The sequence below is a fragment of the Rhinolophus ferrumequinum genome, chromosome 16 (genome assembly GCF_004115265.2).
Source record: "Rhinolophus ferrumequinum isolate MPI-CBG mRhiFer1 chromosome 16, mRhiFer1_v1.p, whole genome shotgun sequence".
NCBI lineage: Eukaryota > Metazoa > Chordata > Mammalia > Chiroptera > Rhinolophidae > Rhinolophus > Rhinolophus ferrumequinum.
In genome coordinates this window covers 10234757-10261078 of record NC_046299.1, presented here as the reverse complement: position 1 = coordinate 10261078, position 26322 = coordinate 10234757, and the positions used below count along the sequence as shown (strand labels likewise).

General features: G+C 42.3%; 2 protein-coding genes, 1 non-coding gene and 1 pseudogene across 3 annotated transcripts in view; 2 read left to right on the top strand and 2 right to left on the bottom strand.

Annotated features, from left to right (window-relative positions):
* Positions 1-1385: 1385 nt before the first annotated feature.
* NANOS1 (nanos C2HC-type zinc finger 1) lies at positions 1386-3125 on the top strand. The gene has a single exon (XM_033129732.1). The coding sequence runs from the start codon at positions 1411-1413 to the stop codon at positions 2272-2274; it is 864 nt and encodes a 287-aa protein (XP_032985623.1). The 5' UTR covers positions 1386-1410; the 3' UTR covers positions 2275-3125.
* Positions 3126-6739: 3614 nt separating this feature from the next.
* EIF3A (eukaryotic translation initiation factor 3 subunit A) overlaps positions 6740-26322 on the bottom strand; it is a 36868-nt gene continuing 17285 nt past the window's right edge. Inside the window, exons 10-22 of the mRNA XM_033130004.1 lie at positions 25632-25748; positions 24756-24941; positions 23829-24176; positions 23305-23409; positions 23107-23220; positions 21777-21899; positions 21094-21247; positions 20358-20542; positions 16355-16443; positions 14980-15791; positions 12134-12335; positions 11051-11232; positions 6740-7969 (exon numbers count right to left, since the gene is read on the bottom strand). Coding sequence (XP_032985895.1) covers positions 7740-7969; positions 11051-11232; positions 12134-12335; positions 14980-15791; positions 16355-16443; positions 20358-20542; positions 21094-21247; positions 21777-21899; positions 23107-23220; positions 23305-23409; positions 23829-24176; positions 24756-24941; positions 25632-25748 — 2847 coding nt within the window. The 3' untranslated portion in view covers positions 6740-7739. The remainder of the gene's footprint in view (positions 7970-11050; positions 11233-12133; positions 12336-14979; positions 15792-16354; positions 16444-20357; positions 20543-21093; positions 21248-21776; positions 21900-23106; positions 23221-23304; positions 23410-23828; positions 24177-24755; positions 24942-25631; positions 25749-26322) is intronic.
* On the top strand, positions 7978-8638 carry LOC117035898 (NADH dehydrogenase [ubiquinone] 1 alpha subcomplex subunit 5-like; annotated as a pseudogene).
* Positions 26078-26207, bottom strand: LOC117036513 (small nucleolar RNA SNORA19). Its single transcript, XR_004425404.1, has one exon. It is a non-coding gene; the product is annotated as a small nucleolar RNA SNORA19 (small nucleolar RNA).

The window sequence follows — 26322 nt, the reverse complement described above, 5'->3', positions numbered from 1 at the left end:
GCCTCACACCTATTGAGGACCTCCAGCACCAGCCACCTGGCTTCCTGCTTCAATAGGAGGGGGAAGCCCCGCCACCTGAAGAGGCATGTTCGCGGTCCCACAGAACCCTACAAAGACCCTATCTAGTACCTAAAACTTACCTACTTCCCATGAAAACAAACAAAAATGTTGCCCCTTCTCCTAGGAAGGGCATGACCAACTGGCATCTTTCTAATAAAAAATCTGATTTTTTCCCATTGTTTTTACAAAACTATTGTATCTATTTCAAAGTATTAAATTATGATGCTGAATATGCTTTGGCTTTTCAAACTACACATACACCCCAGATTGTGATTGCTGAAGGAGGGGAGCTTCACGCACAGACACACGCACACACCCCAGTTCTAGGGCTGGAAGGTTTTCTGGCCCAATCCCCATTCCCACCTAAGTCAGCAGCTTACATCCACCCAGTCTCTGAACACCTGTTGGGAGGCCGCTGCGTACTGTGGGGAAGTGCTGCGTCCTTCCACTACTTAGTACGGCGAGAACCACAACCTCTGTGAACGTCAGAGGTTTGTGCAAGGATTTCATCCAGTTGAAATCTCTCCAAAGAGCTGTACAAACAGAAGTCACCTGATTCTGAGCGGCTCTGACTTTAAAACAGCATCCTTAGATCGGGCCCAGTCCTACCTACTTCCCCACAGTTTTTCTTGCTGATGCTGGTGAGAAGGCAGGAGGCGAGAAGGGGCTTTTGGGCCGGGGAATTAAAGGCTGGGAGGTGCGTGCGTGAACCTTGGGGCCTTCCCTAATCGCCATGCATACCCCCCTCCTTGGTTAAGTCTCACCACCAGGCCAAAGGAGCTCCAGGTCACCTGTTCAAACCCAGGACACAGCTCAGGCAAAGGCCGGCCCCAGCGGCTGCCCCACCCCGGCTCTCCCATCTCTTACTTTCCCCTCCCCGCCCAGCTGCGCTGACAGGGCACGCCCCCTACCGCCGCTGCACCAATCAGCGTCCGGAGCGGCGCCCATGGCGCAGGGGGCACTGGTTGGCAGCCAATTAGCGCCGGGGCCCGTGGCGGCGCCTCGCTCGCCCCCTCCCAGAATGAAAGCCTCCCCGCTGCTGGCTAGGGTGGCGCAGCGCGCGGGGCGCAGGAGCTGCGCGGGCTCGAGTGGAGAGCGCGCATTGCTCGCCCGCCCGCCCGCCCGCCTCTGCTCCGCCTCCGTCCGGGGCGCGGGCGAGGTGGCCCGGGCGAGGAAGCACAGGGGGCAGGGCCGCAGCAGCGAGGCCGGGGGGCGGGGAGGAGCGGGGCCCGATAAAAGGCGGCGAGGCGGCCCCACCCCGTGGCAGGCCGGCGGACAGGCTCGGCGCGTCCCTTCCGTCCGGCCCGCGCCGGCGGCGGGGAGGCGGCGCGCGCGGTCCGCAGCCCGCCCATGGAGGCTTTCCACTGGGCTCCCCACTCGCCCCGCCGCGGCCGCGCCCCCGCGCCCATGGCGCTCGTGCCCAACGCCCGCTACGTGAGCGCCCAGGGCCCGGCGCACCCGCAGCCCTTCAGCTCGTGGAATGACTACCTGGGGCTCGCCACGCTCATCACCAAGGCGGTGGACAGCGAGCAGCGCTTCGGTTGCGCCAGCGGCGGAGACGGCGGCTCCCCACCGTCTTCTTCTTCCTCGTCTTGTTGCTCTCCCCACTCGGGGACCGGGCCCGGGGCGCTAGGGCCGGCGCTGGGGCCGCCGGACTACGACGAGGACGAAGACGACGACAGCGACGAGCCGGGGACTGGGGCCCGCTACCTGGGGGGCGCGCTGGACTTGCGCGCGCTGGAGCTCTGCGCGGGCCCCACTGAGGCTGGGCTGCTGGAGGAGCGCTTCGCAGAGCTGAGCCCGTTCGCCGGTCGCGCCGCAGCCGTGCTGCTGGGCTGCGCGCCCGCCGCTACCGCCACGGCCGAGTTGGCGCCGCGCGAGGAGCGGGCCCCGGCGTGGGCGGCCGAGCCCCGGCTGCACGCCGCCTCCGGGGCTGCAGCCGCCCGTTTGCTCAAGCCGGAGCTGCAGGTGTGCGTGTTCTGCCGGAACAACAAGGAGGCTGTGGCGCTCTACACCACCCACATCCTGAAGGGACCCGACGGGCGAGTGCTGTGTCCCGTGCTGCGTCGCTATACGTGTCCCCTGTGTGGCGCCAGCGGTGACAACGCGCACACCATCAAGTACTGCCCGCTCTCCAAAGTGCCGCCGCCGCCCGCTGCGCGGCCACCCCCACGCAGCGCCAGGGACGGCCTTCAGGGCAAGAAGCTGCGCTGAGCTCGGCCTGCTGCCACCTGACGCCCCCGGGGTCACCGCTTGCCCACTCTCCTTTTTGGTCTGCACACCGTCTCTTCCTCGCTGTTGGGGAGGCGTGGAGCTCGGCCGTTGGTCCAACCTCGGATGTCGTATTGGTTTTTTCAAAGCAAGCCGGCCGTTCCAAGTACTTTGTCAAAGGGCGGTCGAGACTAGACGCTAAAATTTTGATTTGTTTAGTTTCTAGGGTGTGCACACCCAAACGGTGAAGGCTGTGTGTATTCCAACTGAAATATGGCAACTTTGAGACGCTGTTTATTTACTGTAAACGTCGACCTATTTTAGGGGCACATCATCAGTATGAAATTGTCTCAATCTAACCTTGGATGTTTAATTTTATGAACGGAGGCACTTTACTAGGTCTAGAATATTTTTTTAAAAGCCTCTTAATTGAACTTAGAACTGGCGATTTTACCTAATGTCGGCAGCAAAATGACTATTTTATTGTTTGAAACAATATTTCTTAGTTGTCCTTAATCAGTTATCTAATTCCAGGTGAAGTGAGTCCCTGGTGGCATCACTGTGTTGAGAAGTGGAGGTTTAGTAACTTTTCCAGTATTAATTTGGGTGGGTATTCCCTCCTTGTGGCTTGTTCGTCCTAGCTGGAGGTGGAAAATGCACAATCTGTAGCAGGTAGAGTGGCTCCTTATCCTTTTATGTACCAGATCTTTTATTACTAAATTAGCAACTAGCGTTTTCCACCTTTAAAAATTGTGCCAAGTTATAATCATATTGTGTATACACTTGGAAATGGTGCTGTTTAAAAAACTTGTGTATTTATACATTAACAGTATATGAATTCATTAATCTTGCCTATAACTTTGCTACTTAGCCTTTTGTCTATGTACCCACCCCACCCCACCCCACTCCCATTTCCAATTCTTTAAAAACAATTATCTTAATGTCAGGAGGGAGCAGTATTGACCCTGAATTGTTCAATTTCAGAGTTCCTAAATTGTGAAAGCTCATTCCAGCTGTTGCCTTTCTAAATGGAAGACGGAATGCTTTGCGCTCTAGAAGGTTAATAATAATAACCTGTGTTCAAGAAGGTTCCACTCTGGGCTGTCTGGCTTTAGGCACAGACACTCCTCAAACCAGAATAAATACTAATTGTGGAGCAGGGACTGGGACACAAGGACCACCACCTCCCTCGTATTCCCATTCCCACAGGAAGGCCCCACTGTTTCTGGAACCCCACCAGGTATCATAAGTGAGATGAAGCCTGATCCTTAGGCAAATGTTCTTAACTCCTACTTTATCTCCTCCCCCGCCCCTTATTTTTAAATTCACCAGGCTGAATGCCACACCATGGCATGTAACTAGATCTAGACAGGAGGCAAGGGGCGGCTGGATGGCTCAGAGCACGAGCTCTGAACAGGGTTGGCGGTTCGATTCCCACATGGGCCATTAAGCTGTGCCCTCTACAACTAGATTGAATGACAACTACTTGGAGCTGATGGGCCCTGGAGAAACACACTATTCTCCAATAAAATTAAAAAAAAAAAAAAAAAAAAGGCAAAACTGGAAATTAAGATGAAGTCACCTAAAACAAAATGCATCATTGTCTGAAAATACTAGCAAGAGATTTAGTCTATATAAAGAGTCCAGTAGATTATGAGAGGTTAGACTGCTCTCGTTAATCAGCTAACTTCCTCCACAGCAAAGTGGCATGAACACTCCTTTGAAGGTGTGAGAGGCTGGGGTAAATAACATTGGATGGCTTGAGCCTTTTTGTTCAAGAAAGGTGCATGGAAACGAGGAGGGGGACAGGCAAAGGGTTTCTACGCAAGGAAAAAAGAATCCACTTCTCTACTTTAGTGCCAGGTCACACAAATTCAGATTTGAGTGGGCCTAAACTCAACTAGCTTAATAAAGCCATATAATTATTCTGTTGTTTTTGCTAGAAAACATGCCAGCCTTAAATTAGTTGCTTTTTGCGTAGCGTTCAGGACAGTATGAATTTGTGTTACCTCTTCTACCGCTGTTCTACCTTTTCAAGGGTCCCTATAAAACAGATTAATGCATTCATTCATCAGACCAGGACTAGGCAGGCGGCTACTTTGTATTTTTAAAAAGAGCCCAATTACAGACACTTTCCAGGTCTCAGGCAAGTGGCTTTAATATATCTTCAATATGAGAATGCCTTGGTGGTATGTACCTAAGTATGGAGTTGACTTGGGAAAGGTATCCAGAACACCTTACAACTAGTCAGGTAACCACTATATTAATCTATTTAAAATGCACTCCATGTCACTCCTCCACATTTGCCTGTTTTCCAGCTAACATTAAAATACTGGAAGTTAAAGCATGAACAGCGATTACTGCTGGTAATTTTTCAGAGATCTCTTAAGAAAAGTATACTAGTCACACTCATACATTTAAAAGTAACCTTCCAATTGTTCAAAGTTTATAAAATTAGTGTTAAAACATTCTTATTTTCTTAAGAACATGCAGCGTATTTGGCTAAAAACAAAATGACGTACTCGTATGGATACACAACTGGAGCGAGCTGCAACTGCTTTGACCGGCTGGTCCTTTTCTGTAGACATTTCCAGTGGCTTTTAATGTCTTTGAATTTTGATTTTCCTTGTGAAGTCCTTTTTGGAAGCTGCAGAATTACTTTGATTACAACTTTTGGCACAGATTTATTATAAGCCAAAATTACATGTTTTAAAATACCACAAATACATGTATACTTGAAGGGAAAAAAAAGGAAAGTTTCAGTGTTAGCAGTGTTAGCATAACTTTCCAGCCTGCTCTCGGACACATGAGAAAGTCCTTCTGTAGTGTCCCAAATGCCTTGTGAAATGATAAATCAAAGTGTCTTTGGTAATAAAAAACACAGGTAGTCCTTGGCATAAAAACATGCCACACATACAGATGCCAACCTTCTCCTGGCCACTGTCTCCACCCCCACATCCACCTGTATCAAGAGAAATGGTATTCCAGTTTAAAAATGAAGTAGTTGCACCGGCCCGGTAGCTCCAGCGGTTAGAGCTCCATGCTCCTAACTCCGATTCCCACATGGGCCAGTGGGCTCTCAACCACAAGGTTGCCAGTTCAGCTCCTTGAGTCCCGCAAGGGATGGTGGGCTCTGCCCCCTGCAACTAAGATTGAACACGGCACCTTGAGCTGAGTTGCCACTGAGCTCCCGGATGGCTCAGTTGGTTGGAGTGCGTCTTCTCAACCACAAGGTTGCCGGTTCGACTCCCACAAGGGATGGTGGGCTGTGCCCCCTGCAACTAGAAATGGCAACTGGACCTGGAGCTGAGCTGCGCCCTCCACAACTAAGACTGAAAAAACAACAACTTGAAGCTGAACGGCACCCTCCACAACTAAGATTGAAAGGACAACTTGACTTGGGAAAAAAAAAAAAATCCTGGAAGTACACACTGTTCCCCAATAAAGTCCTGTTCCCCTTGCCCAATAAAATCTTTAAAAGAAAAATAAAAAACAAAAATGAAGTAGTCACTGGGAACATGAAGACTTCTACGCGTGAGTAGGTTGGTCAGCTTTCCCTTGACACCTGTGAATAAATGGGGGGGGGGCGCGAGAGTGGGGGACGTGGCTAAGTCCTGAGAGTGAAAACCTAAGATCAGGCTCACCAAGCAGCAGCAGACCCTTCCACTTATCTTGTGCGCTGGATGTGGCCTACCAGCACAAAGAACTTGTGGAGGTCTGGGAAAGGGTCCTGACAGGAAGGGTGGGCTTGCAGGCGAGCCTGGGAACCTGATCAGCAGACATGCATCTAAACAAACCCTCTTAAATGAACTGTCCACTGGAGCCTGTGATGTCACAGGACAGTCCCCCTCTAGTAACTTAAGACTCAGAGCAGTTTACTGCCCCAAGTTCTTTTACTTGTTACAAAAGAAAAGGCCCTCTTCCCACAAAAGACCTTTTAAAGACGTTCACTTGTTTGGAAAGAAAGCTAAATGTTTAAAAATGTGGTTTCCATCATGGTAACATCAATACTCCCTCTTCTGGCCTTACAGCTGTACCAACAGGAATTTTTACCACTATTCAATATCGGAAATAATCTGTCTACAGCCACCATAACTAACATTCTCTGAACTGATTTTTCTCATTTCAAAGGAAAGCCCAAGATGGTACTACACACACACACACACACACACACACACACACACACACACACACACACACAAACCCCCCCCCCCCCCCGCATACAGGCTCAGACAACAGCATTACAAGGAAACGAAGGGGTCCTCGTTAATAAAGGAGGACGTCTTAGGAGAGACATCCTAGCCACATTTGCTTTATGTTACGTTCAGATTACTTTCTTGGATCTAAACACTGAGAGAGACATTTAATGGCACTAGTAAAACTCAAGTAAAATGAACTCAATATGCAAATTCACCATTATAAAAAACAACTTTGACTATAACCACAAATCAACACTAAAAACAAATTCTGTAAGTATTTTATTTATCATTAAAGAAATACCACAGCAGCAAGTTCTGTGTTGGCTTCAATGAGACCAAATAGTTAATCTTTAACGTAGCCACTTCCCTCCAAAATTGAAGTCAACACAGTCATTACTACAAATTACTTATTGAAAGAATCTATGCTGAAGAGAAAGGAAATTAAGAAAAAGAATTTTAAACAATTCCTCCAAACCACACATTTATAAATATTGTCGTATTTAAAATGCTTGAAACGCATGAGTTCTCCATTAATGGAAAAGCAGGTTGCTACTGGCAACAGAAAAAAGCTCAGCAACAGTTTACCAAATGCTTTAAAATTTAAATGCTCTAACTGTTTTGGATTCACACTTGGGCAGTATTCTTGTCATTACAACAATGTCTGAGAATTGCTTTATACTCACCTTCTCTCAAGTAAAATCTACAGAAAATCCCATTGTACCCAATGCTGGTAATGTTTACTGCACTTATAGTGAACCTAAAAACTTTCTAAATTTAGGTAATACCTCAAAATACCTAGAGGTATGTCTCAGCTGCTAATGGTGTGAAAACTGTGTCAGCTCCCTGCTTTAAAGAGTCATGAAATACATTTTCTATAACAGAACCTTACCTCATTCCAAATTAATATATTTCAAAATCAAAAAAAAAAAAAAAAAAAAAGGATCAGCTCTATACCAAGATGTAGGTGTTACTCAATACCTGAAGGGTTCACATTTTAAATTTATTTTTTAGTTTTTCTTTTTTGTAAACAAGTGATTGATGAAATAATGCAACACCTTAAATTCCAGAAAATGGCATGGTTTTCCAACCTCCTGTGGATACGGTGCATGATCAATCTATTATATAGGATTAATACAAGTTCATGCTTTTTGTGTTATGGTGAGACAACATTAAAGAATCCAATTTAGACTGGTTGAAGCACAAGTATAATAATCCTTGAATGTAATCAAACCTATGAAAGACATGAGTTTGAATCCATTATCTTGAGACTTAACGTCGTACTGTAGTCCATCCATCTTCATCAGTCTCATTTTTAGTACGACGAAGAGATTCCCTATCTTTCTCAGCTCTCCACGAGGCCTTCTCTTTTTCACCTTCTCTTTCTCTGTCTCGGTCTCTTTCCCGATCTCTTGAAAGAGCTGGGGGAGGAACACGACGAGGGGCATCCCGCTCTTCTGCCCGGTCATCTTTCCTGTCATCAGCACGTCTCCAAGAACTTGCTAAAAGTTTAATTAAAAGAAAAATAAAGTTTGTACTATATTCTATTGGCTCAGACTAAACAACTTCAGAAAAAAGAATGCCTCAAGTTACTCAGAAATCCTGAAGATAACAATACAGAATCGCCATTAAAAACCAATAAAAGGGGGCTGCCATGGCAGGCTTGCTGAAGAAGACCACTGGTCTTGTGGGATTGAGTGTATGAGAATCCACATGAGAGGCTATGAATACTGTACACAAAGATTCTTGATGTTCTTGAGCAAATCCCTAAAAATGCAGCATACAGAAAGTATACAAAAAATTACAAAAAAGAAGCTGGATATGGTTAAAGCAGAACCAGATGTTAAGAAATTAGAAGACCATTTCAGGGTGGCCAAATAGAAGAGGTGATTCTTTAGGCTGAAAGTGAACTGAGTTTGGCGAGAGAAATGATACAATGGAAACCATGTGAGCCTTTAGTGGAAGAGCCTCCCGGCCAACCAATGGAAATGGCCAATAGAATCATCAAAAGACTTGTGTTGACAGGAAACTGATATAATTAAATATTGTTATACATTATAAAAAGAAAAAGCTAAATACATTTTAATCATTTTGATACTATTTCTCTCAAAATCTTTGAAAGATACAAACCGAGATATAATTCACATTTGCAAACAAGAAGAAATCATTGGCTTGGCAAGTGTCCTAATTGCTTTAACAACAAAAGCAAAAACTAAGACAAAGTGACAAATATCTGACTGAATGAAAATTTTTACAATTAAAAAGATTTCTGGCTCTTGAAGACATTTTAACAGCTAATTAGCCATAAGAAAATTTTTAATTACAACTATAATAGAAGAAATAACTTTATAATCCAGTGGTACTAATATTAAAAGATTGTTGAGACAACTACTTAAATGAAATGATCATTTCAAACATTAAAAGTTTTTACGGGAAGCCGGATGGCTCAGTTGGTTAGAGCGCGAGCTCTGAACAAGAGGGTTGCCAGTTCGATTCCCGCATGGGATGGTGGGTTGAGCCCCCCCTGCAACTAAAGACTGAAAATGGCGACTGGACTTGGAGCTGAGCTGCGCCCTCCACAACTAAATTGAAGGACGACAACTTGGAGGTGATGGGCCCTGGAGAAATACACTGTTCCCCAATGTTCCCCCCCCAAAAAAAAGACGAGTTTGAGACCATCAGACTATTAGATGATAAGGAATTATTAATTAAAAAAAATTTTACTAAAGTTTTAATTGTTACAATTTCAGAGAATGTTTTACACTTTGTACTAATCTATGACTGTTAAATTAAATAACTAACACATTACTTCATTTACATAAAATAAACTTTTCTCCTGTATGAGGTGTGATATCAAAACATAGTGAATGTTTAAATAAAAAAAATTTATTATAGGGGCCGGCCCGGTGGCTCAGGCGGTTGGAGCTCCATGCTCCTAACTCTGAAGGCTGCCAGTTCGATTCCCACATGGGCCAGTGGGCTCTCAACCACAAGGTTGCCGGTTCAAGTCCTCGAGAAGGGATGGTGGGCTCCGCCCCCTGCAACTAAGATTGAACACGGCACCTTGAGCTGAGCTGCCACTGAGCTCCCGGATGGCTCAGTTGGTTGGAGTGCGTCCTCTCAACCACAAGGTTGCCGGTTCAACTCCCGCAAGGGATGGTGGGCTGTGCCCCTTACAACTAGCGACGGCAACTGGACCTGGAGCTGAGCTGCGCCCTCCACAACTAAGACTGAAAGGACAACAACTTGAAGCTGAACGGCACCCTCCACAACTAAGATTGAAAGGACAACAACTTGACTTGGAAAACAGGCCTGGAAGTACACACTGTTCCCCAATAAAGTCCTGTTCCCCTAAAAAAAATAAAAATAAATAAAAAATAAAATTTATTATAGTTAAAGATACATTGCCATTTAATTAATCCCCCTCAAATTACTCCTCCCCTACCCCGGCCGGCTTCCAACACACTTATCCATCGTTCTTGCCATTTTCTGAAGCAATTCTGGAAATCCTCTTTCATGAGTGTCTTTAGTTGTGCTGTCGCAGCTGCCTCGATGTCCCGAATCATTTTGACTTTGGGAAAGAGCCAGAAGTTGCATGGTGCCAGATCCGGTGAGTGTCAATGAGGACGCACTGTGACGTGTTCATTTGACAGAAGTTGCCGTGTATCAGAAGCAATGTGTGACACAGAGGATGATTTACAGCACACTTTTAAACACACCTTCTCTCAACCGTAGCTGCACCGAACAAGTTGAAACTTGTCACACACTATAACTAAGGTTCAATGCACCGCTTCCCGTATTGAAGATTCCTGCCTTTCCGTTGGATGGCACTCAGCAGCAGAGTTCACTGTATTTTGTGTCACACATCGTTTCTGGTACAACAATTTCTGTCAGAAACATTAGGGTGTGTCCTCATCCACCTTATTCACCGGATCTGGCATCGTGCAACTTCTGGTTCTTCCCCCCAAAGTCAAAATGACCATGAAAGGAAAACGTTTTGCATCAATTCAGGACATCGAGGCAGCCGCAAAAGCACAATTAAAGACACTCATGAAAGAGGGCTTCCAGAACTGCTTCAGAAAGTGGCAAGAACGATGGGATACGTGTGTTCAAAGTGAGGGGGAGTATTTTGAGGGGGCTCGATGGCAATGTGTCTTTTACTGTAGTAAATTGTTTTTATTTAAACATTCACCGTATTTTTTTAATCACACCTTGTATATGTTTTTTGCTTACTCTCTAATTTAGTTTACTATTGTGTTTCCCCAAAAATAAGACTGGGTCTTATATTAATTTTTGCTCCAAAAGACGCATTAGGGCTTATGTTCAGGGGATGTCAACCTGAAAAATTATGCTAGGGCTTATGTTCTGGTTAGGTCTTATTTTTGGGGACTTTGAATTTAGAGATGAGCTAACTTCATAGAGCAACCATTGAGTAAATTTATGAGAACCATGACTTCTCAACTGAATATCCACCACCTACCTTAATTTTGGTGTTCATACAAATTTATAATTAAATAAAATCCAAAATTCCCCCAGAAATTATGGTTCTCCAATAGTTCAGCAGCTGTGTAGACCACTCATACCTTCTTCACGCTCTGCTCTGAGAGGAGGTCCTCTGCGGTCTCTGTCATCTCGTCTTTCTCTCAGATCACGGCGATCATCTCTGTCACGACGACGGTCCTCTCTATCCCTATCGTCACGGCGACTTGAATCTCTCCAGCTTGAAGCTTCCTCAGCTGGGCCTCTTCTCCAATCACCTTCATCCCTGTAGCCGTTCAAAATGACATATTCTAAGTTCTGTTGTTATACTACATAGGTAATCATGTCGAAGTTGGTGCTCAGAGTTTACGACTATAACAGAGATGAAGTTTCAACTCACCACTTGACCTCAATCGGGGCAAATGAGAACATCTGGAGCTGTGCTGTCCAACGCAGCAGCCACTACCCACATGTGGCTACTTAAATTTAAGTTAACTAAAATAAAATCAAGACTTTCCCTCAGTAGCACTAACCATATTCCAAATGGTCAACAGCCCCATGTGACTGCTGGCTACCATAACAGACTCTACAGATATAGGACATTTTCATTCCTGCAGAAAATTTCATTCCTGCAGAAAATTTAACAGTGACGATCTAGATTTATCAATACAAAGCCACTTTGGCTTAAGGAAACAGGCTAAAACTAGTACAACTCCTATTAGGTTGGTGCAAAAGTAACTGGGGTTTCTGCTATTTTTAACCTTTTAAACTGCAATTACTTTTGCACCAACCTAATAAAAGGGCTTTTAATAATTTAAAGGCAACAAAACTGATGACCTAAACCACAGGGAGAAAGCAATGGACTGGCAAAGATATTTGGACTTACATGACCACGAGTTATACAACCTGCAGACAGCCACAAAGCTCACGCCTCCACTTTCTCACTTTGTTAAGAGGGAATGATCAATTATATGACCTCTAAAATTCTTTAAAAAAAAAGAAAAAGCTACAATATAATTCTAATAAATTTAGAATAAATTTAGAATTTATAATTCTAATAAATTCTAATAAATTTGGGCAGAGGGAGGAACAAGGAGCACCACTTCTCAAAACCTGCTGCGAGCACAAGGGGAGTGTGTGAGAGGGTCCTGACTATAACCCACAAGCGTGCCATCAGAACACCTAACCTTGGACGTCTGAAGCGCTCCTCTCGATCCCCATCTCTCTCTCTGTCCCTTTCTCTCTCTGGGTCCTTGTCGTTCTCGTCACGATCTTGACCATCTCTCTCTCTCTCTTTTTCTCTATCCCATTCACGTTCTTCTGATGGTCTTGACTCTCGAGGTGGACCCCAACTCTCTTCTCTGGCTTTTTCTTTCTCTCTCCATCCACCTATTTTTTTAAAGAAGCGAAAAATTTTTTCCACTCAAGAAACAGATTAGCAATTATGAAGAGATCTTAATGTTAACATTAATGCATCATCATTCTAAATACTAATTTAAGACACCACAACCTCATTACGAAAAAAACAAAAACTAAAGCCGTTCACATCATTTCACAGAATCACCAGCTATTTATGTCCACCTGTATGTTTTTCAAACATATAGGAACATGTAAGAAACTTACAGAGCCTGGGTTGAGTATCCCGTATGCAGAGATTCTGGACATAAAAACATCTGTTTTGATGGTAAACGACTAATTTAAGCAGAAAACATAAAGGGTGAGGGGTAAGACCTATATCTCTGAGACAGAGCCCCAATTATGAATTCATTTATATCTTGTAACATTTTCAAAAACCTTTGTAACCAAAAACTCTTTCTTTTCATATCCCTGCCCTCCACCACTTACCACCCACGCAGTCATGAAACTGGGATAAATCCTTTGACCCTGCCCAACACTTCACATTTATCCATGTGATGTCCCAATCAAGAAACATTTTATTTATACATATCTGCACAGAGAGGCCAAAGGGAACAGAGGTTTCAATGAAAACATATTATAGCTCTAAGGCTAATAATTATTATGGCCGTTAGCATTTATATTATGTGCCACAGCACTATTCTTAACTCTGCATATATTAACATATTCAATCCTACCCATAGCTGAGCTAAGGTTTCATAGTTGATAATCTGCCTACATGATAAAATTTATTTGTACCTTCAAAATTAATACTCGAGAACTTTTACATTCACTCGCAGACACATGCAAAATAACAAAATGTGAGTCACCTGACAAGCACATTCTAGGCTAAGGTCAAACAAGGTGACGACGCTCTGCCATCTTGCTGCAGCTCTCATACTTTAAATATATGTCCTTTTGGAGGTCTAGTTAGTGCCACATTTTTACATTTTAGTGCTTTTGGTTGGTGATTTCATTGTATAAATGGCCCAAGCATTGTGCTGAAGTGTTAGCTAGTGTTCCCAAGTACAAGAAAGTGATGGATGGGAGCGAGTACATGAATTAGATAGGCTTCACTCAGGAACAAGTTGCAATGCTGCTGGCCATGAGTTCAACATAACGAATCAACAATATATATTAAATAAGGTGTGTTTAAACGGAAATGTAATAAACAAGGTTATGTACTGTCTGGTTGACAAAAATGTTGGGAACAGAAGCTCACAGGAACCTAACCTTTTTGTATTTTCCCTAGGAGCAAATGATTCAGTATTCAGACTTTATAAAACACAACTAACGCAAATTAATGAGAACTACACTGTTATCCCCCTTTTACTAGAGGCACACATAAGTTAAGCGGCTTGCCCACAGTCACACAGCTAGACAGCAGAATGAAGTGGGCCCTGATCATCACCTAACCCACACCTGGGACCCTGATCATCATCCATGCCTCATCTGGGACCCCAATCATCAGCATTACGCCAGATGAGAGTGAAGTATGCACCAGAACCACTAAGGGTAAAGGCAAGAAAACTTAAATTTGCATTTAAATCAGATTACACTGAGCCAGCAGAGACAACAAGAGTTCAAAGAAAGAATGATGGTGGCCCAGACCCAAGTACATGCATGGGAAATAGAGAAGTGGGTGGGCTTAAGGAACACTGAACAGGCAGAACTGAACTAAATGGAAGATTTAACCTAAAGGATGAAAGAGAGGGCGAAGAAATCCCAGATTTCCAGCTGACACAACTGTGGACAGTGGTGTCCCTGAAGGGAAGTATTTGTATATATGTGTGTAGGAGGTGTGTGTGTGTGTTGTGCGTGTAAGGTATGTGTATGTAGGGTGTGTGTGTGTGTGTGTGTGAATTCAGTTTTGATAGGTTGAGCCTAAAGGGTCAGTGTGACACTTCCAGGCAGAGAGAGATATTTTGTTGGAAACACGTCTGAAGGTAAGGAAAGAAATCATCTGGGGCAGATGGTGAAAGTCACAGACTTATATATAATTCCTCAAGAATAATGAAGTATGAAAAGATGAGCAGGCCAAAGACTGACAAAATAAGGAAATGAGCTCTTCCCATGAACATAATCCCATGGTTGGCACGAGTAGACAAATATTTAGTAAGAGTGTTCTTTTCTTTATTATTTATTATGAGACTGGTCCAGGACAGAACCTGAAGAACATGCAGACTTAACGTCTGCACACAAGAAGAGGAGCCTAAAGCAGCAGTCAACAAGGCAAAAGGAAAACAAAGCACATGACATCACTAAAGCAGAAAAAAGGTGAAGTCATTTAATTTGTTTTGGTGTGTGGGATACTGAAGGCAAGCTTTTGACATAAAAAAAGTCACTGCAGAGATATTCTAGGAAAGATAAAAGACCAGTTTATCTAGAAACTAATAGTAATATGGCCCAATCTGTCATATATCCATTAATATTTCATTTTTTCAGTTGAAGAATAACTTTCTTATTAAAAAATCAAAATGTAATTAGCCCTTTCAGATATTCCTTGTTTGAAATAACCTGCTACCATCTAAGAAACAGTGGAGATTAACTTGTGCAAAATTTTTACTTTCTATTGGTAAATACGTCAAATGGATTCTATAAAGCACTCAATCTGGTTTTCTAAATCCCAGAATTTTACCTGGCTTGACAAATGGTCTCCAAAGACCAGGTCTCGAGTCTTCGCCCCTTCTGCTGGGAATCCGATCATCATCCACCCGTCTTGAGCCCCGGTCATCATCCATATTTCTCCAAGGCCCCCTGTCGTCATCTGTACCACGCCTGGAAATTCTATCATCATCGGCATTCCTCCAAGGTCCCCGGTCATCATCCATCCCGCGCCTAGGACCTCGGTCATCATCCATGCTGCGTCTGGGGCCCCGGTCATCATCTATCCCGCGTCTGGGGCCCCGGTCATCATCTATCCCGCGTCTGGGGCCCCGGTCATCATCTATCCCGCGTCTGGGGCCCCGGTCATCATCTATCCCGCGTCTGGGGCCCCGGTCATCATCAGCATTACGCCAGGATGACCGCTCTTCATCAGCAGCTCCTCGCCGCGGCCCTCGCTCCTCATCCATCCCACGTCTTGGTCCTCTGTCCTCCTCAGCTGTCCTCCAGTTTCCTCTATCCTCATCCAGCCCTCGTCTAGGTGGTCTGTCATCATCCGCATGACGCCAGCCGCCCCTGTCTTCATCAGTAATTCGTCTGGGAGGCCGGTCATCATCTGCACTACGCCAGGTGGGCCGGTCATCATCTGCCCCGCGGCGAGAGAACCGATCTTCATCAGGACCTCGTCTAGGAGCTCTGTCATCATCCACACCACGCCTCGGAATCCGATCATCATCTGGTCTAAGAGGAGACTCTTTCTCTTCATCTTCCCCCAAACGCCTGGGGCGATCGTCATCTCTTCGGAGAGGCCTCTCCTCATCCCGCCCTTCTCCACGTCTCCACTCCCTACAGAGCAACAAGCCAAACATCTTTAGGAGGAAATTTACTAAAACAGCACATGATCCTTGGGGATTTCACTCACTTTTAAAAATCACTTCAATGTAAATCCATTAATCCTACTCCTAAAAGAATACTTTCTCCTAATAAAAAAAATAACACAAAATCCAAAATATTACATCAACGAATAAAGCAATAAGCAGACAACTGCCTTAAAAGGTATCTGCACTTTACTAGGAGTACGTTGGCAATTTTAAAGAATGGTTTGATTTACTTAAATTTAAAGGAAAAGAAAAATGTGTAATGGAACTATTCATTCTTACTCTGGCTTCAATACTATTCAATTAGGGAATTAAGAAACTGGTGCATATTATTTCTCAAAATGTTTAGAAGTCAGTTAATTACAGCAGTATTGAAGTAAACTATGAAAAACATTTCAGTAATAGAGATGCATACAGTTCTTCACAGCTCTCCTTTCCCCAACCCTACACAATAAACCAATTAGAAAGCTACTAACAAGATATTAACAGGGCCTACGATTAGCTGGTACTATTTTCCTTAACTCTACTTACTTCTCTGGCAGGCCTCTTCTCCACTCAGACTCTACTTCAGGTCCTTTTCTCCATGTGCCTTCGGAATCTCTATCCCCCCAACGAGAGTCCTACATTGACCAAAGTTAGTTAAGATGCAACGTTTACTACAATTACAGGTACTATAATTCAAACATTTTTGAACTTCTATTGAAGTTCATATTTAAGTCTTTAAATATGAACAAGTTTAAAAATTGTTTCTTTTTAAACCTGAAATCAGACTGATAGTACAGTGAAACTAGTATTTGCATGTATTGCAGGTGGCTTTAAAAATTAATAAATCACAGGGCGGCCAGATGGGTCAGTTGGTTAGAGCGGGAGCTCTGAACAACAAGGTTGCCAGTTTGATACCCACATGGGCCAGTGAGCTGCACCCTCCACAACTAAATTGAAGACAACAAGCTGCCGCTGAGCTGCTGGTGGGGCAGCCCGATGGCTCAGTTGGTTAGAGCGCGAGCTCTTAACAACAAGGTTGTTGGTTCAATTCCCACATGGGATTGTGGGTTGCGCCCCCTGCAACTATAGACTGAAAACGGCGACTGGACTTGGAGCTGAGTTGTGCCCTCCACAACTAGACTGAAGGGCAATGACTTCACTTGGAGCTGACAGGCCCTAGAAAACCCCACTGTTCCCAAATATTCCCCAATAAAAAATTTTTTAAATTTTTTTTTGATAAATCACGACTTGAAAGCTATCCGGCAGCAGCCTCCTGGAATTATTAAAGTGCCGCCAGATTTTCTTTGACCTAGAAATTCTCTTTTGAGATTATGTGAAAATAGCCCAGTGTCCCAAAATGTACATCACAGTACCTACTAAACAGAGGTGGAACAAATGAAATGTCTTACAGAGAATGGTTAAATAAACAGTATTTCCCTCTCCAAAATACTACACCGTCATTAAAAATTATGGAAAGGGAGTGGGGATACTCAACACCTTTAAGGTGAAAATGTAAAGCTGTTACCACCTTGGTTAAGGGGCAATGCACACAGCTTGAATCACAAACACCCCAGAAACAGCTTGACTGCTCCTGCAAACACAACCTAAGGCCACAATCAGAAATGTAAAGAGGATATAAAACAAGGTCTAGGGATGGGATGGAAGGACTAACATAAAAATCTAATGAAGCTGAGAATAACTATAATCCCGTGTAGGTGAATAAAAGGATCTTTCTTTAAATTTCTTAAAGTGTCTTGGCAACAAAACCCTCCAACAATTAGTGATAAGAAGCAGTGTGAAGGTCAACGGCCAGATGATAAGTCATCTGCCATCATAGCTACTGACTCTGGGCTCTCTCTTAAGATGGGGGCTGTTCTAAGAGACTTTCCCAAGTGAACAGCGTAGGAATAGAGAAAAGGAGAAAAAACTTCCGTAAGTTAAGGAAATTCAATCCTCTCTAAGTAAATTAAATCCTGACTGAAAGGGCACATGTGACAAAAAGGATGGAATAATAAAGACCGTACATTTAGGTGCCTAAACATAGTCTTGGTGAAAATTTTAAACTCCCTTTACCCCAAAGATAGAGAAAATTCTAAAAGCTTCCAAGCAATAAAACAGAGTAACAATACCAAGACTAAAACAAACAAAAAAAACTATGTGCACAGGAGAAAAGGTGATACAATGTTAATATATTTGAAACTAAATCATGTTTGCCAATATGGCTGCAAAACTGTTAAATAAATGAGTCAAATAGATAAGGGGTTTTAATGCTCTGGAGGCAAAAAATATTCGGCTATTGCAATGAAACATAAATACAGGTATGCTCAAATTTTTTTGTTCTGAAGAGACAGAAGAGTTCTCAAAAATATAGTGTGTTAAAGTTTGACAGATTTTGGAAAACACTGATGCTAATCACTAAAATAATAGAGAAAAAATGAACTGAGCAAAGTTCTTAAGTGTGGCTAAGAAAAAGAAGGAATGGCAGAGATACGGAAGCAAACAGAAAGCTCCAAACCTATGTTAGGAATAAAACAAATAAAATTGCTACCATGTAAAGTGCAAACAGACAAAACTAAAGACTCTCTCCAATTGAAAGGGAAGGTGGGAAGGGGGCACAGAACAGAAACAAAAGGTTGAAAATGAACAAAACCATGAACACAAGGCAGATTTGCAAAACTAAAAGAAAAAATCAGGAACACACAACCACAGGTAAATTACCTCACTTTCTTCAGAAGACGAAGTTCCACAAATTAACATGATGAAGCAAATTAAATTAAATATCAACAGCTCTGATTTCATACACACACAAAGAACTTTGTGCCCAAGAAAAAAAGAATACTCAAAATCTGACGTATTAGGACACAACAGAAAAATGTGTTGAATTCAAAAAAATTAAAAATCATATACGGCCACATTCGCTGATGACAAGAAAATAAAACTAAGAATTAGTAACAAGAGCAACAAAACTGGGGCCGGCCCGGTGGCTCAGGTGGTTGGAGCACCGTGCTCCTAACACCGAAGTCGCCAGTTTGATTCCCATATGGGCCAGTGAGCTGCACCCTCTACAGCTTGTGATCAACAGCTCCTCCTGGAGCTGGGCTGCCGTGAGCTGCCGTGTGCAGCCACGGGTTACCGTGTGCAGCCACGGGTTCCCGTGTGCCATCATGAGCAGCCGGTGGCCAGCGTGAGTGGCCGGCAGCCAACCAACGACTGACAACCGACTGCCTCAGCCGGGGGGAGCGCAAGGCTCCTAATACCAGCATTGGCCAAAGAGCTGTGTCCTACACACGTAGACTGAGAAGCAACCGCCTGAACTGGAGTGGGGGGGTGAGGCGAGGGAAAGGGGGAGGAAGCGTTACAACACTAAAACTCTATCCACATACATTAATTGTAAAACAGAAAATGAAGACTAGTAGCAGTTCCTCCAATAAACGTTAAATGTTTGATACTAATAAAGGAGTGGAGAAAAGTCAGGCAACAAATCCTCCAACTATTCACTCTGTTTAAGAGGAAGCCTGGGCACACACCAGGGAAAACAAAGAGCATACAGGTTGATGTCACAGACTTATGATAAGGCATGAAACTAGCTCAGAATGGCTATAATAGATAGGTGACAAGCAGAAAATGTGACAGCTAAAGCTAATGAAAAAAGCAGTGATCATGAAAGGACTGACTGTTAAGGCATCTTTTGCCTTTTACCCTAAGTAATGAGTACCAACCAAACGAAAGTTTGAAACCCAAGAGCAGATGTCATGAGCAAGCATGCATTATGGAAAATCAAGTGGGTCATAATGTAGAGGAAGGTCTGAAGCTGGGGGAAGATTATGCCCATGGAGAATAGTAGAATACAGGCAAAAGAAAAATCTGAATAAATGCAGGAATTTAGAAACAGAAGAAGGAGGGGTAGACTCCAAACTGTGATTAAGTGGGTCAAGTGCCACCAGTCAGGAGACGGAATTAAAGAGACACAAGACAGAGGGAGAAACAGGTCAGTTCTGGACATGAGTGCATTTAAAATACACATTTAGAGCAGCATTTGAATTGCCTGGCACTCTTGTTAAAGTGCAGATTCTGATTCAGGTTTGGTGTTGGGCCTGCAATTCTGCATTGCTGACAAGCTCCCAGGGAATGCTGAATACTGCTGGTCCACCAGACCCATCTTTGAGTTCCAAGGAGTTCAAGAACTCACATCATCCTCTTAATTCACAGCAACTTCTTCCAAGGAACAGGACAGTCCCTCTTCCATAACACTGAGTTTTACCTTTTGTCAACTACTTCGTCTCATGAGATTTATTCTTACTGACAAGTACTCTCTGAACTGAAGCCTATAAAACCTCCGTTTGGCTACTGTGTCTAACTTTTCCCCCCTGTTAAGGACCTTCGTCTTTGGGAAGACAAAGCATTACTAGACTTTAAGAGACTGGTGAATGTAACCAGTTTATAACACCATGCCCAGTCACCAACACATGCACTGACATATGTGTATCGTGCAAGAGAACTGTCTGATAAGCATGCGTCATCCCAGGGCAAACACTGTCTATACACTCACCTTTCTAGAAAGTGGATCCTCACCAAGTCTTCGCTCTTCCTCTCTACGACGCTCCCTTTCTTCAATTTCCAACTCCCGTTGGCGTTTTTTCCTTTCTACTTCTTCTAACTTCTTGACCCGCTCCTGATATTCTCGAAGCTCCTCCTCACGTTTTGCTCTTTCAGCACGTTCTCTCTCTTCACGCTCTACAGGACATATTAAGTCAGAATGTGGGCCTCGTACCCACACCTTGCCTAGTGCTAGGTCTACTTTTCCGATATTAAACATGCAGAATAATGTAGAAGTAAATCCTTTTAAGATTTTAAAAATAGCTTACAATCAGCTAAAGGGCAGAAGATATTTGACAAAAACAAGTATCATGCCACTCGTTAACAGTTTTGTAATGACGGATACTAGGAATCCCTTCCCAACTCCCGAGGATCTGGGATTCCAGATAAAGCATCATTTGACAGACTTCATCTGGCACATATTCCTCAAAAAATGTTAATGCTACAGGGAACAGTAATGAAATTTAAAAGGCAGTATTAATTTTTAAAAGAACACCAAAAATGTGAAAATCAGCAGATATCACATACAACAAACTGCAGACAACTAAGTTCTCAGTACCTGAGAATTAGTTGCAGTTAATAAGCCAATCATCCTGATTCCTCATTCCTTTATTTTCGAAATAAGGTTGCTATCAAGTGCCCTAATAGCAATCTTGCGTTATCACAGCTCCACTCCTGTCTACAGTTACCTTTTAGCATTTGTTCTTCTGCCCTCCTCTGTTCCTCCTCTTCTTTTTCTCTGTAGTAGGTTATTCTGCGTTCTTCTTTACGTTGCCTTTTACGTTCTTCCAAGCGATTATGCCTTTCTTCTGCTAATCGCTCTTCAAACTGTTTAAGTTTTTCCTGTAATTGGTTACCCCCCCCCAAAAAAAAAAAAAAAATTTTTGAAGAGCTACAAGCTAGCAGTAAGTTTTAAGTTTACAAAAGCACTGCAAGCTTCTGGGAACCGTAAAAAGCAACCTTCAAGTATAAAACCCAGAACTGCCAAATAACTGAAGTTTTTCTCACATGTCAAATTTCTAAAAATGTAAACTGTTGACAATATTAAATGGGTTTGCTACCATACAAACCAAATCAAACGATTAAATTAGAACTTAAGGGCAGGAGACTTGTTTCTTTCTTTCTGAATCAAACAATAAACAAAAGCTTGTATCAACAGCAAATTTTACAGTTTACCTTCACCTTCAGACAAACATAGTAACGGTTGACTTATTTAGCCTAGAAAATATTTTCAAGAAATTTTCTATTAAAATATTTGAATGATAAACGATATTATGTTAGCTCAAGACAGAATGTGCCCCTGTGTTAAAGAAACCTTAAGGCAAAACTAAAAAATTTATGAATAAACATTTCCCTGAAATCACAAATTCACCTCATAAACAGACTGTCGTGCTGCCTTGAGTCGCGTTACAAATGAATCTCTGTCTTCAAGCATTCGTGACATTCGATTCTTATGTTCAAGAGCCTTTTCACGTTCTAGCTGCATGGTAGTAATCTGCAAATACATAATACAGTCAAACTTCCTAAGCATTCATTATTATCTGATTACTAATTTATCCCAAATTCCTGACAGAATTCTTGAAAAACACAAGCAACTCCTTTACCCCTTCGACCTTGCCACAAATGGAAGGGTGACTATCATTCATGCCAACAGGTCCCTAGGAAGGCAATCAGGGACAGAAATGGATAAAGGAGTCCTGGGCCAACTGTAAAAAATGCTTTATTTAGGCCTATCATACCACAAGCTTTTAAAAAGGAAAAACTATAATGTATATGGTAAAACAATACCTCATGGTAATAAGCACTATGGTTGAATTATTAAAGGCATTTCTTCCTCAAAAACAATTGAAGGTTAGGGCAGGAAGAATTATTAATTTAGGCAGGTTTTTCCTTTTGTGCTTCAAGTGAAAAAATGAAAGGCTTCAGGGCATAGATTGAAGCAAATCATCTCAAGTATTTTATTTGACCTGCAGCATTTTCCTAATTTCATGTATTATGAGAATTGTCACAAAAATTCCAGATTCTAAAAAAACTAGAACTAACAGCACTAGGCCCAGAATGAAGCTGCATTTTCCACACTGCAGTCCCTCCCCACTGATGTACACTACCTCCTTCCTACCTTTTGTAACAAGAATGAGGTCACTTTTTATTACAAATTTGGCCACCACACACATTTGCAAGCCTTACTTTTGTATCATTAATTACACATAATACAGACTAATAAAACTATAGAAAGAGCTATTTAGTCACAATAGACAACATATTGTATGATTGTATCTATATGAAATACTTGAAACACACAAAAAAGGTCAGTGGGTGCCTATAGTCAGGTGGTTGAAAAGAAACAGAGAGTAACTGCTAATGGGCACCAAGCCTCTTATGGTTGCATAATTCTGTAAATATATTCAAAACAATCCATTATATACCTTAAATAAATGAATTACATGGCATGTGAATTATATCTCCATAAAGCTGTTTATAAAAACTGAACTTTTCTTGTATTTTACAAATTTCATTTTTAAATCTCTATTGTAAAAATTTGTATCTGTCAACTAATCTGTTACTATGTAGCCATTAAAGCACCATTTCTGGTGCTTTAAAGAATGCAAAATAAATCAATTTTAAAACCTGGTCCCATTACTGGCAGAAGATTTCATTATATCTTACGGTCTAAAACTATTACAACTGAATTAAAAACTTACTCTTTCTTCCTCTTGTTGCTCCCATAGATCCATGTCTTTAATTCTCTGTTCTTCATAAGCACTCTTTATCAAAGGGATTTCTTCCAAACGTTTAGCTCTTTCAAAATAATCAATCTGAAAAACATGAAAACAAATATAGTTGTAAATAAAATCTCTTTTAATTTGGCATGTCAAAAGTTTACCAGACCTTTCATTTACCTTCTTTTCTTGATTCTTCAGGCGTTCCTGCAGTTCCTTCTTTTCTTTCTCCAATTGTTCAACCTGTTTAGCCATGATGAAATCTGGATCCAATTCTTCAAGGTCCTTAAAAGTGATACAAATGCACAATCATTAATAAGAATATAAAAGTAAAAGAAATGCAAGAGAGCACTGCTTCCAGAATCAAATCCTAAATTATTTTATAAAATGGGTAAATGTTTACAATCGGTAAATTTATGCAATGTAAAAATGTTTTATGATAGCCCTATTTCCACTTGAATATAAGGAAAAAAGTTAACATCTATTTCTCCCTCTTCCAATATGCATATACCCAAACCCCATTTCATCAGTGGTTAAAAACTGCACAGAGCCATCAGAAACAAATGCTTACTTCACAGATTTTAGTTAATGAATCTTGTGTTCTAAAATAACCAAATAACCCAAAATAAACCAATAAATGATAAATGACTGTGCTTCTAAGAAATCTGGATAAAACTAAGTTTAATGAGTAATGTGCTACATACTTCAATATCGATATCTTTGAATGCTTTGGCACCCAGTTCTGTTTTCTTGATCTGTTCCAAACGCTCACGAACAGTTTTCTTTTTGATTTGTTCATGTTCCTGTAAGATACGCTCCTTCTCTCTCTCCTTTGCCTCCTGTCGCAGCCTCTCTTCTTCAGCCTTCCGTACTTTCTGGAGTTCAGCTTCCCTCTGTTCCAATTCTTCTTTCTCACGCTGAATATTCAGACTCTCAAGCCGCTCTTTTCTTTCCTCAATTGTCTGCCGGCGAGCCAGGATACGCTGATGCTCTTTTCGTGAATTTTTAAGGTAAGCAGTAACAGCCAACTGATGCTGTTCTTCTTTCTCTTGCTTCAAAAACAAATACATCAAAAAAAATTACTAAATAATCTTGATGCATTACTCTTATATGTGTCTGCAATTAATAACAGAAGACATGCTTCAAGCTCTAGTTCTCAGTACCAAGTGCTATGGCTATATTATATCTGCTATTCCTATAGTCTTTAACAGCAATGACATAGCTGAAAAACCCTTATTCACTAGGTCAACTATCCTCTGTACCAAATCTACTTAAAAGTATTCAACCTAAAGAGGAATACTAATATTACACAGACAAGGAAAGAAACAACTGAAGCAGTAGAGAAAAGCCCAATCACAGTACCCCCAATTTGGGGGGTCATTATATGTGTAGTCTGTTGTATGCCCAGTACTCATATTGTCTGTGTAGTATATTATTTTACCCCATGGAAGGCAGCTCCATAATCTGTATATCTAATAAAGACATGATAAAATACCAAAACTACCAAATACAATTGAACAGGAAATATATACTAAATCCCTTCTCTCAGACTTCTCAAACCTTTTTAGTGAAAGACATGGCATAAGGGCCCCTTAAACATTCTGTAGTTTATTTCTCCCAAAGATGCATACCAGTATATGAGCTGGCTTAATAACTTCAAGAGCTTTTGCAAGTACTGAAGACATGGCTGTCAGCTGGTTTCTTATCTGTTCTGAAGGCATGCTTTGCAAATATGGACCAAGTGGAGCATCTTCTCGAGTAGCGTAATTCAAATCAGATCCAAAACTAAGGGTCCGAGAAGTGTGGTCAATACGAACCTTTAAAAATTAAATTAATTGTCACCAACAGTTAAATCTGTATGCATATATGAAGTCTTCCTACAAATGAGTAACTTGATAAAAAAATTTCAACTGATTTGAGAAAAAAATGGAAAGAATATTAAATATAAAAACCAGAAGATTCGGCAGGCCGGCCCAGTGGCTCAGGTGGTTGGAGCTCTGTGCTCCTAACGCCGAAGGCTGCCGGTTCGATTCCCACATGGGCCAGTAGGCTCTCAACCCAAGGTTGCTGGTTCGACTTCTGGACTCCCACAAAGGATGGTTGGCTCCGCCCCCTGCAACTAAGATTGAACACGGCACCTTGAGCTGAGCTCCCAATGGCTCAATGGGTTGGAGCGCGTCCTCTCAACCACAAGGTTGCCGGTTCACTCCCACAAGTGATGGTGGGCTGCACCCCCTGCAACTAACAACGGCAACTGGACCTGGAGCTGAGCTGTGCCCTCCAAAACTAAGACTGAAAGGACAACAACTTGACTTGGAAAAAGTCCTGGAAGTACACACTGGTCCCCAATAAAGTCCTGTTCCCCTTCCCCAATTAAAAAAAAACCAAAAAACTAGATTCACTCAGGAAGCTTTAAAATGGTGCCACTGTACCAAAAGCTGAGACACAAGGACAGGTGTTGTTAGTCCTCCAAGGCCTTCCACGGCAGTGTCCCCTACAGCACATACCTGCAAGTCGCAGTGCCGGGCTGCATCTACTATGGCACGTTCCAGTTGGAAAGCATCAACAAAAGGAACCAGAGAAGTCAAACGAGAAAACTCAATGCTCTGATAAATTTGTGCCACCTGCATAAAAAACACAAGGTTACTAATAATAGCTATCATTTATTCAGCATTTTCTCATGACAACCCTGGGAAGCAGAAATTATGCTCATTTGTCAGAGAAAAGAAATTGAAGTTCAGCGTATCTGTTAACAGGACATTGCTGGAGCTGGCATTCCAATACAAGGATCTCAACCCCAAAGCCTATGCTTTAAATCATGACATTATACCACTTCTCAAAAGCATAATCTTTTCAAATCCTACTTTCATAAAACAAAAAACCCTAAGTGGTTATATATCTGTAGATAAAGGCCTGCTACTTACCTAATTCATCTGAACGTTTTTACAAAATTGTTTGTCTGAAGGAGACTGGCAGCATTACTATTTAGTTATACTGCTAATTAACCTTCAACTATTTGTATAGCACATAAGAAATAACACTGCTCACATGTACAAAAGAAAGCAGGTCCATGAAATGTGCCCAAATACTGAAGCGAACATAAGAGCCCTGCTCAAACGAAACAAATGGAAGACAAAACAGGAATATTTAAACCATATTATAAATCATAATAGTCAAATTTAAGAAGTCATACTAAAA

Bases quoted from the DNA above. Each gene is read 5' to 3' on its own strand.
- NANOS1 (XM_033129732.1), top strand. From the start codon at position 1,411: ATGGAGGCTTTCCACTGGGCTCCCCACTCGCCCCGCCGCGGCCGCGCC.